The following is a 22,106-nucleotide window of genomic DNA, read 5'->3' as shown; positions in this document are numbered from 1 at the left end:
GCTATATACAACTGAGTAAAAATACAACGATGCCAGAAAAGATTATTGCACTTAGTGTTATTGCACATGTGTGGATTGTGTGTTTGTTCAGGTAAAGTCTTTGTTGTGGAGGCTGACAGCAGTGGGGAGGAAAGACCTGCGAAATCTCTCCGTCCCACACCGTGGGTGCCGCAGTCTCCCACTGAAGGAGCTGCTCAGTGCTGTCACAGTCTGCTGCATGGGGTGGGAGATGTTGTCCAACAGGGATGACAGCTTAGCCACCATTCTCCTGTCACTCACCACCTCCACTGGGTCCAGAGGGCATCCTAGAACAGAGCTGGCCCTTCGGATCACCCTGTTCAGTCTCTTCCTGTCCCCAGCAGAGATGCTGCCGCCCCAGCAGACCACACCATAAAAGATAGCAGAAGCCACCACAGAGTCATAGAAGGTCTTCAGGAGTGGGCCCTCCACTCCAAACGACCTGAGTCTCCGCAGCAAGTACAGCCTGCTCTGCCCTTTCCTGTAGAGGGCGTCTGAGTTATGATTCCAGTTAAGTCTATTGTTCAGATGAACACCAAGGTACCTGTAGCTGTCCACAGCCTCAATGTCCATACCCTGGATGTTCAGTGGTTGCAGTGGAGAATGCTTGTGCCTGCGGAAGTCTACCACCAGTTCCTTGGTTTTACTGGCGTTGATCTGGAGGTAGTTCAGCTGGCACCAGTCCACAAAGTCTTGGGTCAGACCTCTGTACTCCTTGTCTTCCCCATCAGTGATGAGGCCGACTATTGCAGAGTCATCAGAGAACTTCTGCAGGAAGCACTGGGTGGAGTTGTGGGAGAAGTCTGCAGTGTAGATAGTGAAGAGGAACGGAGCCAGAACCGTTCCCTGTGGGGCCCCCGTACTGCAGACGACCCTGTCCGACACACAGCCCTGAGTCCTCACATACTGTGGTCGGTCGGTGAGGTAGTCCAAAATCCAGGTAGTGAGGTGATGGTCCACTCCAGAGTTCTCCAGCTTGTCCTTCAGAACCGAGGGAAGAATGGTGTTGAAGGCACTGGAGAAATCAAAGAACATGATTCTCACAGTGCTTCCAGCGGTCTCCAGGTGAGCGAGGGAACGATGTAGGAGGTGAATAACGGCATCATCCGCTCCAATGCCAGGCTGGTAGGCAAACTGAAGTGGGTCCAGTGATGAGCTTGTTAGGCGCCGAAGCTGAGCCAGGACCAACCGCTCCAGGGTCTTCATCAGGTGGGATGTCAGAGCCACCGGCCTATAGCTGTTGAGGTCCTTGGGGCGTGAAGTCTTTGGCACTGGAACAACACAGGAGGTTTTCCAGAGCTGTGGGACTCTTCCCAACCTCAGGCTCAGGTTGAAGAGGTGCTCCATCACCCCACACAGTTGGTCCGCGCAGGACCTGACAACCCTCGAGCTGATGCCATCTGGACCCGCTGCCTTCTTGCCATTAATCCTCCTCAGTTCCCTCCTAACCTGGGTGGTTGAGAGAGACAGGCTGGAGCCTTGTGTTGAGTGTGTATTGGATGCTGTTGTTGGGGGTGGGGGGGAGTGAGCAGGGTGAATAGAAGAGGTGTGAAGTGTCTGAGGTGTCAGAGGTGGAACAGCAGCAGTGGGGGTGGGTGAGTCTGCAGCCGATGTTGCAGACTGCCTCATGGCTGAATCAAATCTGTTGAAGAAATGATTCAGTTCATTTGCCCATCTCACATCCCTCCCAGGCAGAGAGTTCTGCTGTTTGTGGCCCGAGATGGTTCTGAGGCCTCTCCAGACTTCACCAACGTTGTTTTGCTGAAGCTGTTTCTCCATCTTCTGCCTGTAGCTGTCCTTCCCATTCCTTATCAGTCCCCTCAACTCTCTCTGCACCCTTTTCAACTCCTCTTTGTCTTTGGATTTGAAGGCCCTCCTCTTCTGCTTGAGGACAGCTTTAATTTCTGGGGTAATCCAAGGTTTGTTGTTGGAGAAACACCGTACAGTCCTGGTAGGTACGGTGTTATCCACACAGAAATTAATATAGTCAGTAATGCATGTAGTAAGGCCGTCGATGTCCTCTCCGTGGTCGTCACAGATCACCTCCCACACAGTCGACTCAAAACAGTCCTTAAGAGCCTCCTCGCTCTCCTCTGACCATCTCTGCACTGTGCGGGTGGCTGGTGGCTCCCTGCGCACTAAGGGCTCATACACAGGGACAAGGTGCAATGCAGTTATCCTCAGCGTTCCCTGAAACACATTCATAGTTAGGTTTTAATCAAACATTATTTATTGAATAATTAAAAAGTAATTGTACATGTTTCCCAAATATACTTCATGGAAAATTAGTCTCCTGAATTTTTTATATAGGGAGATAGGCCTCCATACCTTGGAGGGCCTGAGATGTCCCCAGAGAGGTGGCGTCTGATACCCAACCTGACATATAGACACAGACATACAGGCACACACAGACACAAACATCCATTCCCACCCTCATGCTCTCATATGCACTTCACACTCAACCGACGTGGAGACAGACATAAAGCTGAAATACTGATTCAACGTTCTCCAAAAGTTGATTCTGTTCATCTGTTCGTAGCGTTTTGTGGGAGAAACGTTTCGTCTCTCATCCAGGTGACTCCTTCAGTCTCACCTGACTGCAGGTTTCAATCTTATAAACAGTACATTTACATAATGACTGAAACCAGCCCACTGAAGGAACAATGGGCTGGGAGGTCAGTTCCTTAATCTTAATTATGCAAATTCTCATGACCATTGATCAACAACCACTGATCAATGGTCATGAGTACCATTCACAGCGAGCTGGGGAATGGCTGCAATCACAGCATTGTAAGATGGTGACAGATGTACCCTTAGGCCCCCTCCTCGTTTCAGAGATGGTCTTTCCCTTTTCACTAAATGGCCTACTTGACTCCACCCTCAAACCAGCGTTCCTCCAGGATGTTACATCCTCATCATTGAAAAAGTGTCCACTGGCCTGTAGGTGTAAATAGACTGCAGAGTCCTGGCCTGACGAGGTGGCTCTTCTGTGTTGTAGCCAGAGGTTGTTTGGTTTCCCCGATGTATAAATCCTGGCAATCCTCCTGCACTTAACAGCGTACACTATGTTACTCTGTTTGTGTCGGGGGACCCGATCCTTGGGGTAGACCAGTTTTTGGTGCAGCGTGTTTTTGGGTTTAAAAGCCACAGAGACCCGGTGTTTAGAAAAAATGCATCTCAACTGCTCCGATACTCCTGACACGTACGGGATCACTACAGGTTTTCTCTTAGGCAGCGGTTGTCCTTCTCACCTGGATCGGCTGGAGCTTTCTTTAGGCGCCTTTCCAGCTTTGACAAAAGTCCAGCTGGGACACACTTATGCTACGTCCAGATGAACAGAATCCACTTTTGGAGATTTACTTTCCTGGATGATTGAGAATGCATCAAGACGTTCCTCTTAAAGTGTTATTCAGTGTTGTGACAGTCAGCTGCTTCAGCTGCTGCTGGGATGGGCTGTGGCAAAGAGAACAGAGAAAATCCAAATCAGAGTTTTTCTCTGAATTAAAAGCAAGGAAACAACAATATATTCTACATGGTGAAACTGATGGTTTATGGTGTTTGGCTCTGTTTTTCTGTATTCATGCAGATAAAGTGTAAACTCAGATGAATTATACCATCAAATGTTAAAGGAAAATATCAGGATGAGTGTCTGTGAGCTGAGAAGGACGTGAAGCGAGCAGTTTATCCCAGAGTTGAAGCTGCTCTGTGTGCAGAGATGAGCTCAGATTCCTGCTGTGATTGATCAACAGTCACAGAAATGTAGACTTGTAGTTATTACTGCAGTATGGTCACAGCAGATACTGATAAACATGTATTATGAGGATGGATGATCATGTTTCTCACTCTCTCCTTTAAATCTCAGTTTTTTTCTTCTTCACAGTTTATCTGTTAATTTATTAATGAATAACACTGAAAGAGTTTCTGTTATATTTCCCCTTGAACATCAGCTTATTAGGGCGGCATTAGGAAATAGCCCCCCTCCAAAGAATGAATAAATGAATGATGATAATAATGAAATGATTCAAAAGCAGAGCTCAGAGTGGTAGAATGGTCAAACATGGATCCACGGGTGGTTCAACTGCATTTGGTGACGTGACTAAAGCAAATCTTTCAAATAATCCCACCATCAACGGGATGTTGTCTCCTTTACTACGGTTACTTTACTTGGTCACCGTGTGAGTTTCTTTGAAATGAACCAAATTCTTTTATTTGTTGATTGTTGCATATTTAACCTCTACAGTCAGGAAAGGAGGAGATGAGGCCTCAACAATGTTGGGTTGTAGCTGTGGTTCAGGTTAGAGTGAGTGTCCATGGAATAAATGTAAGTCAGTGAACTGGAAACATGACTGTGTTCAAACTTTGTTTTCCTTTTTATAATGAGTCTAATCAAAGGTGGACAGAAGTATCTCCACTGTGACTTTTCTGTGTCACCATCAGAGCTTCTGCACAGTGTGGAGAAAGATCCAGAAGCAGAGCTGGACTGCAGACAGTCAGTCAGAGCAGCTGTGTACAAAGTAAGACTGAACATCTGTCTGCTGATGGACTCATTTCTGAAAACTGGACTTCTTGTGTTGTTCAGACATTGAAGAGTTTTCTTTCTCTTTAGTCTCATTGTTTTTCTTTCTTTCAGCAGATGTTGGTCTGCAGGAGGTTTTAGATGAACATAAGATCAGCCTGAGGAGGAGATGTGAACGTGTGACTGAAGGAAGTGAGGAAACAGGAAGTAGAACCCTCCTCAACAGGATCTACACTGACCTCTACATCACAGAGGGACAGAGTGAAGAGGTTCATACCCAACATGAGGTGAGGCAGCTGGAGACAGCTTCCAAGATGGACGCCCTCCATGACGCTCCAATCAGGTGCCAGGACATCTTTAAAGCCTCACCTGACCAACAGAGACCCATCAGAGTGGTTCTGACCAACGGCGTGGCTGGTGTTGGAAAAACCTTCTCAGTGCAGAAGTTCACTCTGGACTGGGCAGAGGGCTTGGAGAACCAACATGTCAGTGTGGTGGTTCTGCTTTCATTCAGGGAGCTGAACCTGATCAGAGATGAGCAGTACAGTCTTCTGGAGCTGCTCCATGTTTTCCATCCAACATTACAGAAGGTTACAGCAGAGAAGCTGGCTGTCTCTCAGCTTTTGTTCATCTTTGACGGCCTGGATGAAAGCAGACTTTCATTGGATTTCACCAACAGGAAGCTGCTGTCTGATGTCACACAGAAGTCATCAGTCAGCCAGCTGCTGACAAACCTCATCCAGGGAAATCTGCTTCTCTCGGCTCTTGTCTGGATAACTTCCCGACCCGCAGCAGCCAATCAGATCCCTCCTACATGTGTTGACAGGCTAACAGAAGTACGAGGCTTCACTGACGCCCAGAAGGAGGATTACTTCAGGAGGAGATTCAGTGATGAAGAGCTGTCCAGCAGAATCATCTCCCACATGAAGACATCCAGGAGCCTCCATATCATGTGTAGTATCCCAGTCTTCTGCTGGATCACTGCTACAGTTCTGGAGCACATGTTGACTACAGAGCAGAGAGGAGAGCTGCCCAAGACCCTGACTGACATGTACTCACACTTCCTGCTGCTTCAGACAAAGAGGAAGAAGAACAAGTACCATGAGGGACGTGAGACGAGTCCACAGGAGCTGACGGAGGCTGACAGGGAAGTTCTTCTGAAGCTGGGGAGGCTGGCGTTTGAACATCTGGAGAAAGGAAACATCATGTACTACCAAGAAGACCTGGAGCAGTGTGGTCTGGATGTGACAGAGGCCTCGGTGTACTCAGGAGTTTGTACAGAGATCTTCAAAAGAGAGTGTGTGATCTTCCAGAAACCAGTCTACAGCTTTGTTCATCTGAGCATTCAGGAGTTTCTGGCTGCAGTCTACAAGTTCCACTGTCACACCAACAGGAAGACAGAGGTGCTGAAGATGTTTCTAAAATCAGAATCTTTAATCAAGATGATTTTCAGTCTTTTTGATAACAAAGATCTCCAATCACTTGATGTATTTCTCAGGAGAGTCATGGAGAAATCCCTCCAGAGTAAAAATGGCCACCTGGACCTGTTTGTTCGCTTCCTTCATGGCCTCTGTCTGGAGTCCAACCAGAGACTCTTAGTAGGTCTGCTGGGTCAGACAGAGATCAGTCCAGGAACCATCCAGAGAGTCATCAACAACCTGAAGGAGATGAACAGTGATAAAATCTCTCCTGACAGAAGCATCAACATCTTCCACTGTCTGATGGAGATGAACCACCTCTCATTATTTCAGGAGATCCAAGAGTTCCTGAAGTCAGAGAACAGATCAGAGAAGGAACTCTCTGAGATCCAGTGCTCAGCTCTGGCCTTCATGCTGCAGATGTCAGAGGAGGTTCTGGATGAGTTGGACCTGCTGAAGTACAAAACATCAGAGCGGGGACGACAGAGACTGATTCCAGCTGTGAGGAACTGCAGAAAGGCTGGGTGAGTCCAGATGTGATCACTAACATCATTGATCAGTGTAGGTTAGTAGTTTAATGTTGAAAATAAAATCAGATTGTAACCACAAAGTGTTTGTGTCCGTACGCTGCAACCTTCCACACCATTCCTTTATTGTACAGACTCAGCAGCAGCTCCATGGATCCCAAATCCAAGAGTGGAGAACAGATTTGAAGTGTGTCACATCCATGCAGTCACAGCTGTTTCCACCATGTTTCCACTGATATTAATCCTGTTCAATGACACGTTTCATATCAGTGAATATGTTCTTTAGGACGTCCACTGACATGTTTAAGTGTCCTGCTGGAAATCACTCAAATCATCCATGAAATCCATGAAAAATCCTTTTAGTGTTTCTAACTTCACCCTCTGTCCTCTCTCTCTCTCCATCCTCCTCACTGCTTCTTTCACTGATAATCACACAAACATCGTATTCAGCTACAAAATAACACAATAATATCATCTGATGATCATTATTATAAGAGCAGGATCCATATTTGATATCAGAGTAACACACTGCTTGGTTATGTGCAGTCATCATCAGTGACTGTGGGTCAAACAGAAGCTCTCTGATTGGTTGCTGACCTTGGTCACCTGTCCACTCTCACCTGTTTGTGTTTGCTCTCTCTTTGCTGTCTCCATCCTCTCTCTCCTTTCTCTCCCTCTCTGTCTTTGTACGTCACTCAGGTCCAATGGAAACAGTGACATTTACAAACCAATCAAAGACAAACTGATCCATGTCAGGTTATAACAATATTCAAAGTGAATACAGGCTGCTGCTGGACACAGACAGGTAACATCATTTTGACTTGCTGTCACCTGGATCTGGACTCATAAACACTGAAGCCCTGAACAGGAATACAAATCATTTTCTGCCAACTAGCGACACACCAGCAGATAATGGCTCAGAAAGCTCAAATGAGCCAATCATTTCTGTGTTTAGCTCCCCTGAAATCAGATCTGATATCAGCAGCTCTGAGTTCATTCATCATTATTGTCCAGTGATGAGATTTCTGCTCCGTTTGGTAACAGTCAGCAGGTTTTTCCTGCGTGTGGACGTGAACAGTCGTACCTGACAGCAGGTAGCAAACAGAGATCATCTTTTCAGCTGGAACTCTTCACTGAGCTGAACTCATTCAAAATGTTCTGGAGTCAAAACAGGAAACAGTCCAAATGTGTGTCTTCACTCTGACTCTGGATCAGATCTCAGTGACAGACTGTGGACATTATGGAAGCCTAAATGTGACACCATCTTCCTCCTTCATCTGCAGATTAAAGCCAAACAAAGATTCTCATTAAAAGTCTGCAGGTCTGAGAGAGACTCAATCGTTGTGTCATGTCAAACACAGTAAGAGGAGCTGAAGCACAGATGTGAAGAGCAGATTCATCAGATTATGACCTCACTCTGTTTTGTCTTCATATACATTCAGTCTGTGTTTATAATGCAGATTTTCTGCTTTTATAATAACACATTTTATATTTTCTATCATCACAGACTGACTCAGTGTCGACTCTCAGAGTCTCACTGTGAAGTTGTGGCCTCAGCTCTGAAGTCCAACCCCTCTCATCTGAACGAGCTGGATATGAGTTGGAGCAAGCTGCAGGATTCAGGGATGAAGCTTCTGTGTGCTGGACTGGAGAGTCCAAACTGTCGACTGGAGACTCTGAGGTGAGTTCACTGACTGCGGCTGTTGTTGTTTTTCTATATTTCAGGTCTTTGATTGATGTTTGAAACTTTCTTTAGTTCCTACATGTTCAGGATGTGTCTGAAGACAAATGTGAAGAAGTTTGAGTGCTTTCAGAAATGTTGTCTTTCCAAACGACTGAACAGCAGTTTTTCCTTTTGGCTCCAAACAGAAGTGACAGACTTGAGCAGGGTTCATTTAAAGGCTGACAGAAGTGGAGTGGTGACGGGGAGATGTTTGACAGGACAGTGTTTCAGCCTCCACAGGTTCATGTTGTGCTCCATCAGTCAGTGAAGATGAAGTCAGTACTGATGAGGCTGTAGAGTGTGTAAGGGATGTGAATGAGGATGATGAAGATCTGATGATAGCAGATAAAAACAGGCTGCAGAGACTTTGAGCCATACAGGGCACACAGTGTGTGTACAGAACAGCTGAAATCATTATGGAGGCCTCACTGGAATATGGAAGCATCACAGTACAGCTTCAGTGAAGCATTAAAGTCTCTGATATGAGATGAGAAATGAAGCAGCCAGAGCTTTTTCATGAGTGGAAATCCATGGTGACTGTGAGCTGCTGCTACAGCCTCCAGATTAGCCAGCAGCTCATCCTGCTCAACATTTTCTCACCAACTTTAATGGAAGTGTGATGTTTTCAGCTGGAGTGATGGTCAGGGTGGCCTCCCTCTCCTCTTCTTCTCCTCTTCCTCTTTCATTTGTAAAGCCACTTCTGCTGCTTTCATTCATTTGGAAGTCCTGTAGCTGAGTTTGGGAGAGACTAACAGCCTCGGCAGCAGAGGGGAGAAAGGCTGTAACACCACCACTTTACTCTGTTCTACCTGTCACATCATTTTATCAGGAAACAAATATGCTCATGTTTTTACTATGTTTGTCTTGAAGATGTAAGAAGATCACATGGTGCTTTTTATTATTGTGTTGGTTTGTTTGCTGTCTCTTGGATGGAGCCCAGCTGTGCGTGGCCCCTGGGCCTGTGGTCAGAGTGTGTGCTGGATAATCCGGCCCAGGATGAGGCCAAACTGACATGGGATGAAATGTCTGTCACATAATTGAGCTTAGTGTAGTTTCATTTCTGCACAATTTAAAAACAACCAAAACTTTGTTCTGTCTTTTCTATGTTATACTGTAGACTTTCTTTGATACTGAGTCCAAAAGGAGCAGCTTTTACTTTGAAGGGGAGCCGTCTCTGTTTCCTCTTCAGGTTGGATGATGGAAGCAAATGAGTGTGTGATGTTCTTTCAGTGTTGCACTTTGTAGACGGTCCCTGAGCACTGGTCTCACAGCCAGCTGCACATAGAGACCAGTGTTGTTAGTCCAGGTCAGAAGATGACTTGTTGGAATGAAAATGAGCTTGTAGTTTGTCTGCTTTAATAATGTGACTGGAAAAAGGTGTTGGACTTCAAATATGTCCATTTCTTTCACACTTCACCTTTAAAAGTGAAGCCTTGTGGTTCCTGGAAGGAAAAAACACGACTTTTTCAAGTCTTTGTCCTGTTTTTATGAGAAATGTATGACTTTAATGTGAAACATTCAGAGTTTTTTCTCTTGTTGTGTTTGTTTGAAGATGCTTCCTGTTGGCTTCAGCTGTTTGGAGTTTCCATTTTCTAAACTTCTACATTCTGAACCTTCTTCAGCTCTGAACAGATGATGAAACACTGAATGATTTCAAGCTCACACTTTGTATAATAAACTTTCATCTTTCATTCTTTATACAGATTGAGCGGCTGTGGTTTGTCAGAGATCAGCTGTGATTATCTGGCAGCAGCACTGAAGTCCAACCCCTCCCATCTGAGAGAGCTGGACCTAAGTAATGACTCCTGGTGGTTGACTAACAAGAAAAAGCTGCAGGATTCAGGAGTGAAGCATCTGTGTGGTTTCCTGGAGAGTCCAGGATGTGGACTTGAAACTCTGAGGTCAGTCAGCATGTTTTAGTTGTGCTGAGATGAATATGATGTGAAAGTTGTGCTGACACTAAACTGCAGACATCAGGCTGATATTATACTGATCCACACTGAGGATCTTCATGGTAAAGTCTGTTTTCTTCTTCTCTGGTTTAGTCCATTGACTGCAGCAGAACAATGTTCACATTTCAAACAGTGAGACTCAACGTATGGCCCGCGGCCCACACACAGCCTGCCCACCTTTCCTGATTCAGAGAGAGGGGACCCTGATTAACTGTGTAGTGTTCTTCCTCACAGTCCTAAGTATCAGACACAACAATGAATAATCCACAGCTGACTGTCTTTAGCAGGTCAAAGGTCACGGCACACAGCAGACAATGGGAAATATTGTAATTCTGATCATTTATCAGCACATATCCATATGTATAAAAACAAAGCTGACACTGTGAGACTTGATCAGAGGTGTGATCATCACAGCAGAGGCCTTTGTGTCAAAGCCACTGAGGATCAAACAGAAACACATGAAGCAGATTTTCCTGTTCTGGCTTTTTATAGCAGATAACCTTCAAAATATTCTGCAGTCCATCAAAAACTGAAGCAAACCATGAATCAACATGTGTGTGAACATGAGCTGATGCTGCTGCAGGGAAGCAAAGTTACAGAGGTTTGATTACAGACACAGCTGAGAGTTTGTAATCTTTCATCATTTTAAAAGGTTTAAATTTCTTCAGTATTGAACAGCAGAAATGAGGCTTTGTTTTGGGAGGCCGACAGCAGTGAACACAACAGCAGACTGGTGCGTAATAAGCAGTGAATAATGCAGGAAACAGATTTTTGAAGGTAAACTGTTCTTGAAGTACACTGAGAGAGAGAGAGCTGTGCAGGAAGTAAACGTCAAAGTCAGAGAGAATTCATGACGATGTTCATCAAACGTAAAGCGTAGTTTGGATCTTCTTCTGCTGCTGGTTCACTCAGTTTTGGTTGGAGACAGATGAAACCTGCAGCTTCAGGATCTGTGAGCTGTCCACTTTCAGCCCCGACGGCGTGTCCGTGTACGTGCCGTCGAGTGAACGATCCACGCTCTGTGTTTCCATCTTTGTGTGTTTAGCTGCTCTCATTTACTGTTTTATCTGTTTGCTTGTTGTTGAAATACTTTTGGGAGCTTTAACCTGAGATTCTGGCAAAATACATTTATATTAAAAATCGATTCAGGATTGAATGAATCAACATCGCTTTATTCAAATTAAAACCATTTAAATAGGAAAATCCATTTTTTTTACACCCGCCTCTAATGCTGGGTAATGTCAGCTGATCCATGTGCAGCTGGCTGTGAGGCTCAGGGAGCGTCTACAAAGTGCAACACTGAAAGAACATCATCCATAAATATTGAGTAATAACTGGACTCTCATACAGCGAGACTCAAATGCCTTTAAACATCAGCTTATCCTGCTGATCCAAGTCCAACACTGAGTTTGTAAAAACATGTTTGTCAATCATTTTTTTTTTGGTTTCTGAGGAAAATGATTCAATAACTTGCTGCTAACACACAACATTTGAACTCACAGACTCTGTCATTGGATATATTGGAAAGTGCATGGATGATACCATCACAAAAACCACTGTTCGCATATATCCAAATCAGAAACCCTGGGTAAATAAAGACGTCCGCTCCAAGCTAAAAGTGCGGACCTCTGCCTTTAACTCCGGGGATGCTGATGCATATAAAGCAGCCGGGTATGACCTCCGAAAGTCCATAAAAAAGGCCAGAAAGGACTACAAGGACAAAATGGAGTCCAGCTACCACAGCTTTGACACCAGGCGACTGTGGAATGGACTGTGCTGCATCACTGACTACAAGAAGGTCAACACAGTCAGTGTTCAGCCCACTGCATCTCTTGCAGACGAGCTTAACAACTTCTATGCTCGTTTAGACAACAGAGAGCAGATCCTCTACCCTCAGGAGGACAGTGAGGCTGCAACTCTAACTCTGAAAACAGAAGCTGTGAGATGGACCTTTAAAAAGGTAAATCCTCACAAAGCTCCAGGACCAGACGGCATCCCAGTCCGGCTACTCGGAGTGTGTGCAGACGAGCTGGCAGAGGTGTTCACCAACATCTTCAACCTCTCCCTGAGGCAGTCAGTGGTCCCCACGTCCCTCAAAGCATCCACCATCATTCCCGTTCCCAAAAAATCAGTGATCTCCTGTCTGAATGACTACCGTCCTGTTGCACTGACATCCGTCATCATGAAGTGCCTGGAGCGGCTGGTCAAAGGTCACATCTGCTCATCCCTCCCTGACACACTGGACCCTCTTCAGTTTGCCTATCGGACAAACAGAGCCACAGAGGATGCCATCGCCCTGGCAACGCACACCACCCTCACTCACCTGGAGAAAGGGAATACATATGCAAGGATGCTCTTCATCGACTACAGCTCAGCATTTAACACCATCATCCCCTCAAAACTTGCCACGAAGCTCGTCGACCTTGGGCTGGGAACACCGATGTGCAGATGGATTCTAAACTTCCTCACAAACAGGCCCCAGGTGGTGAGAGTTGGTAAGCACACCTCCTCACCACTCATCCTAAACACAGGTACGCCACAGGGTTGTGTGCTTAGCCCCCTCCTATATCCCCTGTTCACACACGACTGTGTTGCTAAACAAGAGTCCAACATCATCATCAAGTTTGCGGATGACACAACCATCATAGGCCTCATCACAGACAACGATGAGACGGCCTATAGAGATGAGGTGATGGCACTGTACGAGTGGTGCCTGGAAAATAACCTGACTCTCAACATCAGCAAAACTAGAGAGATGATAGTGGACTACCGGAAACGACCAGTCAGAGAGCACCAGCCCATCCACATCAACGGTGTCAAGGTCGAAAGGGTCAGCAGTTTCAAATTCCTTGGAGTCAACATCACTGAGGACTTCTCCTGGACCCTTCACACAGACACTGCTATCAGGAAAGCTCGCCAGCGGCTTTACTTCCTGAGGAGGCTGAGGAAGTTTAGCATGAATGCCAACATCACCTCAAATTTTTACAGGTGTGTAATTGAGAGCTTGCTGACGAGCTGCATCACAGTTTGGTACGGAAGCTGCTCTGCCAGCAGCCGTAAATCACTACAGAGGGTGGTGAAGGCAGCAGAGCACATCACTGGCACGAGGCTTCCTGCCATTCAGGACATTTATCTCCAGCGATGCCTCCGTAAAGCACACAGCATCATCAAGGACCACAGCCACCCAGCATATCAGCTGTTCTCCTTGTTACCATCTGGCAGATGTTACAGGAGCCTGTCTGCTCGGACTACAAGACTCAAAAACAGTTTTTACCACCAAGCCATTCGACACCTCAACCACAACACTTAAACACACACAACACAGCACTCAGAAGCTACCCTGCAGCTTCACAAGTACTCTGTTTAATCTGCACTGGTCACTCCACTTTATTGTTATTGATATTTATATTTAAAAGTGCAATACTGTGATTTTCTGCTGCTCATTCCTGTGCAATATCCCATCTGCCCTCCTGTCATATTTCTTTTCAAGATTTTCTTATTTAATCACTAGTGTACATATATTTATATTTATAGATACATATATATATTTAGTCATCTTTTCTCTTTTATCATGTCTCTCTAATATTTGCTCCTCACTATTTTTCTATTTTCTGTATTATTTTATTTTATTTTATTATATTTTCTCTTACTGTATCATGCTGCTGAGTGACTGCAGCTCGTCAAACACATTCCATTGCAATGTTGACCCTGTGCTAACTTGCATATGACAAATAAAACTGATAGAAACTGATAAAAAACATTTCATCATATTTCCTCATAACCCTCTTTTTTCTGACCATTTGATCCCATTTTAATTTGCAATAAAGGATCCACAGAGTTTGGTGACAATAATGACAGTAGATGTTTGTGTGAAAGTGCTGGAAGCAAATGAGTGTGTGATGTTCTTTCAGTGTTGCACTTTGTAGACGCTCCCTGAGCACTGGTCTCACAGCCAGCTGCACATGGGCTGTATCCCAATTCAGGATCTGCAGCCTTAAAGTACGCAGCCTCACCGATCCTCAAGGGCCGCGTACTCAAAGACCGCTAAGGCCGGAAGTGCGAGGCTTGTGAAATGGGACGGTCTAGCCTCCGTTGCGCTGCCCAGGTTGCCTAGCAACCATGATACTAACAGCTGGAAACGTGTCATACAGCTTTGTTTGACAGAAATGAAGGAGAAAATCTTTTGTTCATTTTTTTGTTTGCTTCTACCTGAGGTTTGATCATTCTCTGTAAGATTAAGCTCAGCTATTGAACGGCGTATATTTTAAAGTAAAGGCTTTAAAACCAAGTTAGTACAAATGTCACATAACTTTGCCAACATGTGGCCAACAGTAATGTTTTAATGTTCTTCGTTATTAAACATTTACACATAAATAAGTGACATAATATTCAGTACTTACTTAAAGTTTACTCTTCGGGTGCCCCTCATCCGCCGTTATTATCCACACCCACCACCGCGCTATGAATTCTGGGATATGTTGGGCCACGAAGTCTACACTGACACAGCCTTGAAATTCAGGGAAATGAAGGACGCATTTCAGGGCCGCATTTCGAGCAGCCTTTGAATTGGGACAGCCTTCAGCACGCCGCTGTGACGTAATCGGCCTTGAAATGCGTACTTTAAGGCTGCAGACCCTGAATTGGGATACAGCCATAGAGACCAGTGTTGTTAGTCCAGGTCAGAAGATGACTTGTTGGAATGAAAATGAGCTTGTAGTTTGTCTGCTTTAATAATGTGACTGGAAAAAGGTGTTGGACTTCAAATATGTCCATTTCTTTCACACTTCACCTTTAAAAGTGAAGCCTTGTGGTTCCTGGAAGGAAAAACACGACTTTTTCAAGTCTTTGTCCTGTTTTTATGATAAATGTACGACTTTAATGTGAAACATTCAGAGTTTTTTCTCTTGTTGTGTTTGTTTGAAGCTGCTTCCTGTTGGCTTCAGCTGTTTGGAGTTTCCATTTTCTAAACTTCTACATTCTGAACCTTCTTCAGCTCTGAACAGATGATGAAACACTGAATGATTTCAAGCTCACACTTTGTCTAATAAACTTACATCTTTCATTCTTTATACAGATTGGTGAGCTGTGGTTTGTCAGAGATCAGCTGTGATTATCTGGCAGCAGCACTGAAGTCCAACCCCTCCCATCTGAGAGAGCTGGAGCTGAGCTGCAACAACAAGCTGCAGGATTCAGGAGTGAAGCATCTGTGTGGTTTCCTGGAGAGTCCAGGGTGTGGACTTGAAACTCTGAGGTCAGTCAGCATGTTTTAGTTGTGCTGATATGAATATGATGTGAAAGTTGTGCTGACACTAAACTGCAGACATCAGGCTGATATTATACTGATCCACACTGAGGATCTTCATGGTGAAGTCTGTTTTCTTCTCTGGTTTAGTCCATTGACAGCAGCAGAACAATGTTCACATTTCAAACCTTCAAAGAAGAAGAAAAATCCTCCACTGGATAATTCACTGTGAAACTCTCCAACCCTTCATTCCACCTTAAAGTCTTTCTGACACTGAAATCCAAAGCAAAATGTGTGTTTGCTTTACAGACAGCAGTCCAACACAAACATACACACATCATCCAAAACACAGTCCAACATCCAAATCTCCTCCACTGCCAGCATGAATGATGGGAAAGAGAAGGAGGAACACTCTGACATTCAGGGTTAGAATGAGTTTCATGAAGCAGACTGTGAAGATCAAAGCTGCATTAGAAAGCTTACATGAATGAATGAGTGGACAGAAGTGGACAGAGATCATCTGAAGCACTTCAAAGGCTTTAAATCAGCACATTTCTCTTTATTCTTTATCAACTCTGTTAGTTTCTCTCAGTTTTCTGTGGAATGAAGCTAACAGCAGGCTAATAAGATGCTGACCAATAGGTTTCTATTAAAGGTTGTAATTTGTATGTGAAAAAGTGCAAACAGAAGCCTTTAAAAAGTCCTAGTGGGTGCAGTCAAAGCAGTCCCTCAGTCCCAGTATAGAGTCTTTGGTCCAGACTGGAACAACTGTGTGCCCAGTTTGAGCTCTCTTCAGTCCTGTGACCTGACAGACCCAGAGGGGCCATCACATCACATTTAGAAGCTCCCCTAATGGAGCCACAACACATGTCCAATACTTAGGCTGTCTTGTTGGACCAGCTGGAAGAAATGATTCAAGGACTTAGTCACAGAACAGAGATTCAAATCTCCAAAATCCAACTGGCTGCATCAGGAAATATAGTCTGAAACTCTGCACAGTTTCCTGTTTGAAGCTGCTTCCTGTTGGCTTCAGCTGTTTGGAGTTTCCATTTTCTAAACTTCTACATTCTGAACCTTCTTCAGCTCTGAACAGATGATGAAACACTGAATGATTTCAAGCTCACACTTTGTCTAATAAACTTACATCTTTCATTCTTTATACAGATTGAGTGTCTGTGGCTTGTCAGAGATCAGCTGTGATTATCTAGCAGCAGCACTGAAGTCCAACCCCTCCCATCTGAGACAGCTGGAGCTGTGGGGAAACAACCTGAAGGATCCAGATGTGAAGCAGCTGTCTGATCTTCAGCAGAGTCCAGACTACAGACTGGAGACTCTGGTGTAAGTAGAGTGATGGAGTGAGTGGGTGGTGCTGTCAGCAGTATTGTACTAAACACAGTCAGTATAAAACAAAGATCCAGTGTTTCCTGTAAAGCTGCAGCTTCTCAGTGAAGCTGTGAGAGGAGAATGGTGACAGGCTTCAGGATTGGACACAAACACTTCCTGTTTCTGACCTTTATGGTCACCATAGTAACAGCTGTCACGCTCTGATCAAACACTGTCAACAGCCAATCATCTCTCTGAACAAAGCAGCACGCAGACCAATGACTGCATTCATTTCCAAGTTTAAAGCAGTGAAGAACACAGTCTGTAGGTGAGGAAGAATTTAGTGAGAGCAGATGTTTGGATGGAATTCCTCCAGTTAACAGCTGGAACCGTCCATCTGGATTGTTGGGCTTGTTGTTGGGGTTCCTACAGAGCTCAGAGTGGACACACCAAGGTTCTTCTAATGAATGAAAGTCCAAACTCAAACTAGGAGGGAAAAACATTGTCAGCAACTTCAATAAAAATCCAAAGATTAGAAAAAGTGAAGCAACAATGAGTCCTAGTACAGTCCCAGCACTGAAGTCCCTGCTGCTCTTTATACTGGATGTGCTGTATCACTGACTGACAGCTGATGAAGAGTCTCTGGAAACACTCGTTTATCTCCTCTGCTCTTCCTTCTTCTCTCTGCAGGTGATGATGGTAAACAGGACGGTGTGTGTGCTGAGAGAGGAGCAGCTGTGTCCTGATGATCCAGAGAGGTTGAAGCAGCAGCAGCTTGTGTGTAGAGACGCTCTGACTGGGCCATGTTACTGGGAGGTGGAGAGGAGAGCTTCATCCAGCAGTGACTGACAGAGGAATGAGAAGAAGTGCAGATGACTGTCAGTGCTGCAGAGTGAACTGCTCTGAGAACAGCTCCACTGTCAGACACAATGTAGAGTCCAGCATCATCCCTGTGTGTCCCTCTGGATCTGACAGAGGATCATCAGTGTATCTGGACTGCTCTGCTGCTGCTCTGTCCTTCTACAATCTCTGCACAGTCTCTGTCTGACTCTGGCTTCAGACCCTCCTGGATCAAACTCACCTGGAAAGACTTTCAAACATCACTCAATAGATTTGAATACAGAATATATTTGATATATACTGTAGATGTACTGTAGAGTTGCAGTTTGTCACTTGTAAATACAGTCTGTGAGCAGCTGTGAGCTGAAAGATCTTTCTAGAAACACGAAATGTTTTCACTCTTCTGTTGCTTTTTCATATATTTCCACAACATTAATATTGATCCCACCTGTCTCACCTGTTTCATGCTTTTATACATAATAACAGGACACGTGTGATCTGAGCGCTGCTGTGGTTGCTGTGCTGCACGTCTTCATTTAGATAACAGAGACATCTAGTGGTTCAGAGGGAGAACTGTGGCCTTTTGTTGTGGGCAGTCTGAGGTACACCTGTGCACTACTCATGATGTCAGATCAGCATCCTGATGTGGCACACCTGTGAGGTGGGATGGATTATCTCAATATAGCAGATGTGCCCACTACCACACATTTGGACTGATTTGTGACCACTGTTTGGGAGGGATGGTTATATTGTGTATCTGGAATGAATTTTAGGTCTCTACGTCCATCCCATTGGGAATGGGAGCAGTAACAAAGGTGTTGCGTTTATATTTTTGTTGAGTGTATTATAGATTAAGTGCCTGAGTTGTTAGGTGTGGATGATTAGATTATAGTTTATTGCAATAACAAGTTGTGCCTTGTTCTCAGATAGACAGCAAGTAGAGAGTGATATATGAAATGATGGGATGGAAGGAAGAAGAGAAGCAAAGAGTGATTCACAGGCAGAGTCTAGTTTATTTCTCATAGTTTTTGTTGCCTTATGGTTCCAAGCGCTGTCACCAATCTTTGCATTTTGTTATTATCTCATGACACTTGTTTAATCAGCTACCATCTCTCCTATGGACTTTTTAATGTCTACAGTCTCAGATCAACACAGCCCTGCCCTTCCCATATTAGATTCTTGATGAATGTGTGTTGTTGTTATTCAACCTGGTTCAATGTGCCCCTTTTTAACTTTGAGCACCCGCCCCTTTAAAGCTCTCTGCACGGCCCTGGATGGGACACTGCCTGGGAATACCAGGTGCTGTAAGCTTTTGCACTTCCACATACAAACTGCAGAGGGCACTTCTGCTCCTGCTTGTGCTTAGAGGCATGAGAAGTTAACATTTATGGGTGATAAAATCCTTTTTCTATATTTTTAACATGAGAATATCAGTTTTCCATCTTGTGTTCCAGAGTAATCGGACAAAAGACAAACGTAGAACAAGGAAAAAAGAGGCCAAGTGTCTCACCTATAAAACAAAATGACTGTTTTCTGAATAGTCTCACACAGATAAACATTTGCAGGGAATACCTTTTCCTTCAAAACAAACGTCACAGACTGTGTTTTTCTTTACTGATTGTATTTGAGTAGAAACTCAGATTAAAATGGCATCAGTGCTCATAAAATGATTTAACTGTAAAAGTAGGTGTAGTGGATCACTTTGCATAGATCTAGATAAAAGTGCAGTAAGCAAAGACTACAGTGGTCATTGAGCAGCTGTTCCTACAATGTGAATCTGGGATAAAGGCACAGATTATTTGTTTGCCTTTGTTTCCTGGTTCTTTCTTTCTTATCCAAATGGAAAAAGAGAGCATAAAAGTACTGTTTACAAGCAGCTTATCTATCTCATTGTGCCCACTATCATAAAATCTTGGTTGACTGAGCACTGAGCCATCTACCACTCGAAATTGAACCTGTGTGGGACAACAACAAAGTCCAGTATACTAAGTTTCAGTAATGTGCAGTTTTTTCTGTGGAAGATGTAAATCTAAATAGATGTCCTATTGTATGCATGATATACCACTGAACTTTATAAAACAACTTCTAAAAGCAAATTTCGATTTATTTTAGATTTTCTCAAATCCAAACAGTGCTAAAAGCATGCACACAGTCAAATATTTTTCATACGAGGTGCTGAAGGTTCTGCAATGTTCTGTCAGTGCGCCCCAGGGCAGCTGTGGCTACAATGTAGCTGCCATTACCAGTGTGTGAATGTGTGTGTGAATGTGTGTGTGAATGTGCGAATGACTGAATGTAGTGTAAAGCTCTTTGGGGTCCTTGGGGACTAAGTAAAGCGCTGTACAAATACAGGCCATTTACTGTGCGTGTGTTTATGCTCAAGTGTATGAATAAATTAGTCAGTTTTAAACAGTTGCAATTTAAACAGTAGAAGAGTGGCACTATATTTATATATTTATAAAGAATTTCAAACAACAATTAATTGATGCTCAAAGCAGGTTTATTTAATTAATATCCAGATTTCCAATTAGTTCCCAATTCATTCAGCAGCAAATCACATCACCAGTCACTTCAAGGCTGTATGTATTATTGTAAGGTAGACCCTACAATAATACATACAGAGAACCCAACAATCATATGACCCCCTATGAGCAAGCACTTTGGCGACAGTGGGAAGGAAAAACTCCCTTTTTACAGGAAGAAACCTCCGGCACAACCAGGCTCAGGTCGGGGCGGCCATCTGCTGCGACCGGTTGGGGTGAGAGAAGGAAGACCCCCCCCCCCCCCCCCCCCCTCTGTCCCCTTCTGGCTGCCTCTGCCTCAATTTTATCCCACAACTTAGACATTCACATTATTCACACTCTCATTACACATACATATAGGATCTTGGGGGTGGGCACAATCACGGAGTCCAAATTACCATCAGGGTGTATACCTCACCCCTGACGTCGTTGCCCACCTCTCAATTTTAAATACACTTAGTCATTGAGGGCTAGCAGGAGGGACTATGCGCTTACCTGCTGCTCCTTGGCAGGTAGCTCCATGCCCTCCTGGGTTTTTTGCACCTTAGAACACATATGAATCAACACTACAATGAGCGGGTGGAGGGAGGTTTGGAGTCTTCTCCCACCCCCATTCTCTGCGGCCTGCTGGAGCGGGAGGGCTAGTAGGAGGAGTTGGCCGTCCGACTGCGGTCTGGGGTGTGGGGCCTCCCTGCTGCTGCGGAGTCGGGGTGGTCTGCCTCTCCCCACCGCAGGGAAAAGGGTAACACCACCTGGGTCTGGGTGCAATTCCCCCCTCCAGGGGCAAGGGTACCTAGACCCGGTTTGTAGAGTACGCTTGGGGAGTGTGATTGTGTGTACAGCGTCTCTTTATGTCTGTCTCCACGTTGGTTGAGTGTGGAGTAAGTGCATATGAGAGCATGAGGGTGGGAATGGATGTTTGTGTCTGTGTGTGCCTGTATGTCTGTGTCTATATGTCAGGTTGGGTATCAGACGCCACCTCTCTGGGGACACCTCAGGCCCTCCAAGGTTTGGAGGCCTATCTCCACCCACCACCACTTCCCCTGCCGGTGGCGGACTCCCTCAGGTGTCGGTGTGTTGGTGGTTCTTTGTGTCTGGGGGTGGGCGTCCGGGTACACACCGGCTCACTCCTTGGCGGCCGCTTGTCGGGGCCTGGGGCCTGGGGCTCGCTCGGGCCCCTTTGGAGGTGGGGTGCCCCCGGCCTCTCGGCCTGGGGCTCGGTCACTCAGGCACAGCTGGGGGCCGGCGGAGCTCACGGGCGCGTCACTGCAACTCCCCCTGACTTCTGCTCCGCGGCTGCTGGGCGAGCCCTCATCTGGGACTCTCCTCAGCTCTTACTGGAACAGTGGCGCGGCTGCCCCTCTGTTGGTCTTCCATGGTCTCTTGTGTTCTGGGGACCTCTGGATGTCTGGAGTTTTGATCTCCTCCATACCCGCTTCACACCCTGGAGGACGGGGCTGTGGCCCCCCCACACTCCCTAGCAGATCATTACATGGAGAAACCTTTGGAATGCAAGCATGCTGATCCACACAGGTATGCACACATGGGTATTCACAGACGCGGACTAAAGCTTTCTTGGCTGCTGCCTCAAAGCACACTGTGCGCTGTCTATCTTGCGTGCTGCACAATATCGTTTATTATTTAGTAACTATTGATATCTATGACTAGCTAGTTTATTGTGATGGTGCTTTGTTTTCTCTATTATTATGTTGCTCTTTGTTGTTTGCGGTCTCCTCTGTTTGTTTTTTTTGTTTGTTTGTTTTTTTCTCCATACAGGTGACCCAGGAGTTTTTTTTTGTTTTTTTGTTTTTTTTTTCTCTCTCTTCCCCCCCCCTTCTCACCGTCTCTTCTCCCCTTTGGTTTTCTTTCTTTCTGTCCCCCTCTTTCTCTCATTCATTCCCCCTGTCCTATTTATTAAAAAAAACAAAACAAAACAAAACTCCTGGGAAGGAAAGGATGAACTGAAGCTCTGCCATCACGTAATGTCGCATACTGCTGTTTCTGATGTCATTTAAAAAGAAAAAA

The 22,106-nt window shown here is 45.1% G+C and overlaps 2 protein-coding genes and 1 pseudogene across 3 annotated transcripts in view; 2 read left to right on the top strand and 1 right to left on the bottom strand.

Moving 5' to 3' along the window:
* The window catches only part of LOC147336513 (NACHT, LRR and PYD domains-containing protein 12-like), an 81,786-nt pseudogene extending 65,091 nt beyond the window's left edge, over positions 1–16,695 (top strand). Inside the window, exons 5-8 of the transcript XR_015128286.1 lie at positions 7,987–8,160; positions 9,906–10,103; positions 15,229–15,405; positions 16,561–16,695. The product of XR_015128286.1 is annotated as an NACHT, LRR and PYD domains-containing protein 12-like (transcript). The remainder of the gene's footprint in view (positions 1–7,986; positions 8,161–9,905; positions 10,104–15,228; positions 15,406–16,560) is intronic.
* LOC147336505 (uncharacterized) overlaps positions 1–22,106 on the bottom strand; it is a 462,456-nt gene that overhangs the window by 214,613 nt on the left and 225,737 nt on the right. The window lies entirely within an intron of this gene.
* LOC147336514 (protein NLRC3-like) lies at positions 4,739–7,242 on the top strand. The gene is made up of 2 exons (XM_086285468.1): positions 4,739–6,476; positions 7,179–7,242. Exons 1-2 carry the CDS (start codon positions 4,849–4,851, stop codon positions 7,240–7,242), a joined length of 1,692 nt encoding a protein of 563 aa, XP_086141594.1. The 5' UTR covers positions 4,739–4,848.

Source organism: Aulonocara sp. 'chitande type north' Nkhata Bay, linkage group LG3 (assembly GCF_057382095.1).
Source record: "Aulonocara sp. 'chitande type north' Nkhata Bay isolate Kocher_YH1m ecotype deep benthic linkage group LG3, A_spYH_male_GT1.1, whole genome shotgun sequence".
NCBI lineage: Eukaryota > Metazoa > Chordata > Actinopteri > Cichliformes > Cichlidae > Aulonocara > Aulonocara sp. 'chitande type north' Nkhata Bay.
Note: the sequence above shows the minus strand (reverse complement) of the source record. Positions and strands in the feature narration are given on the sequence as shown.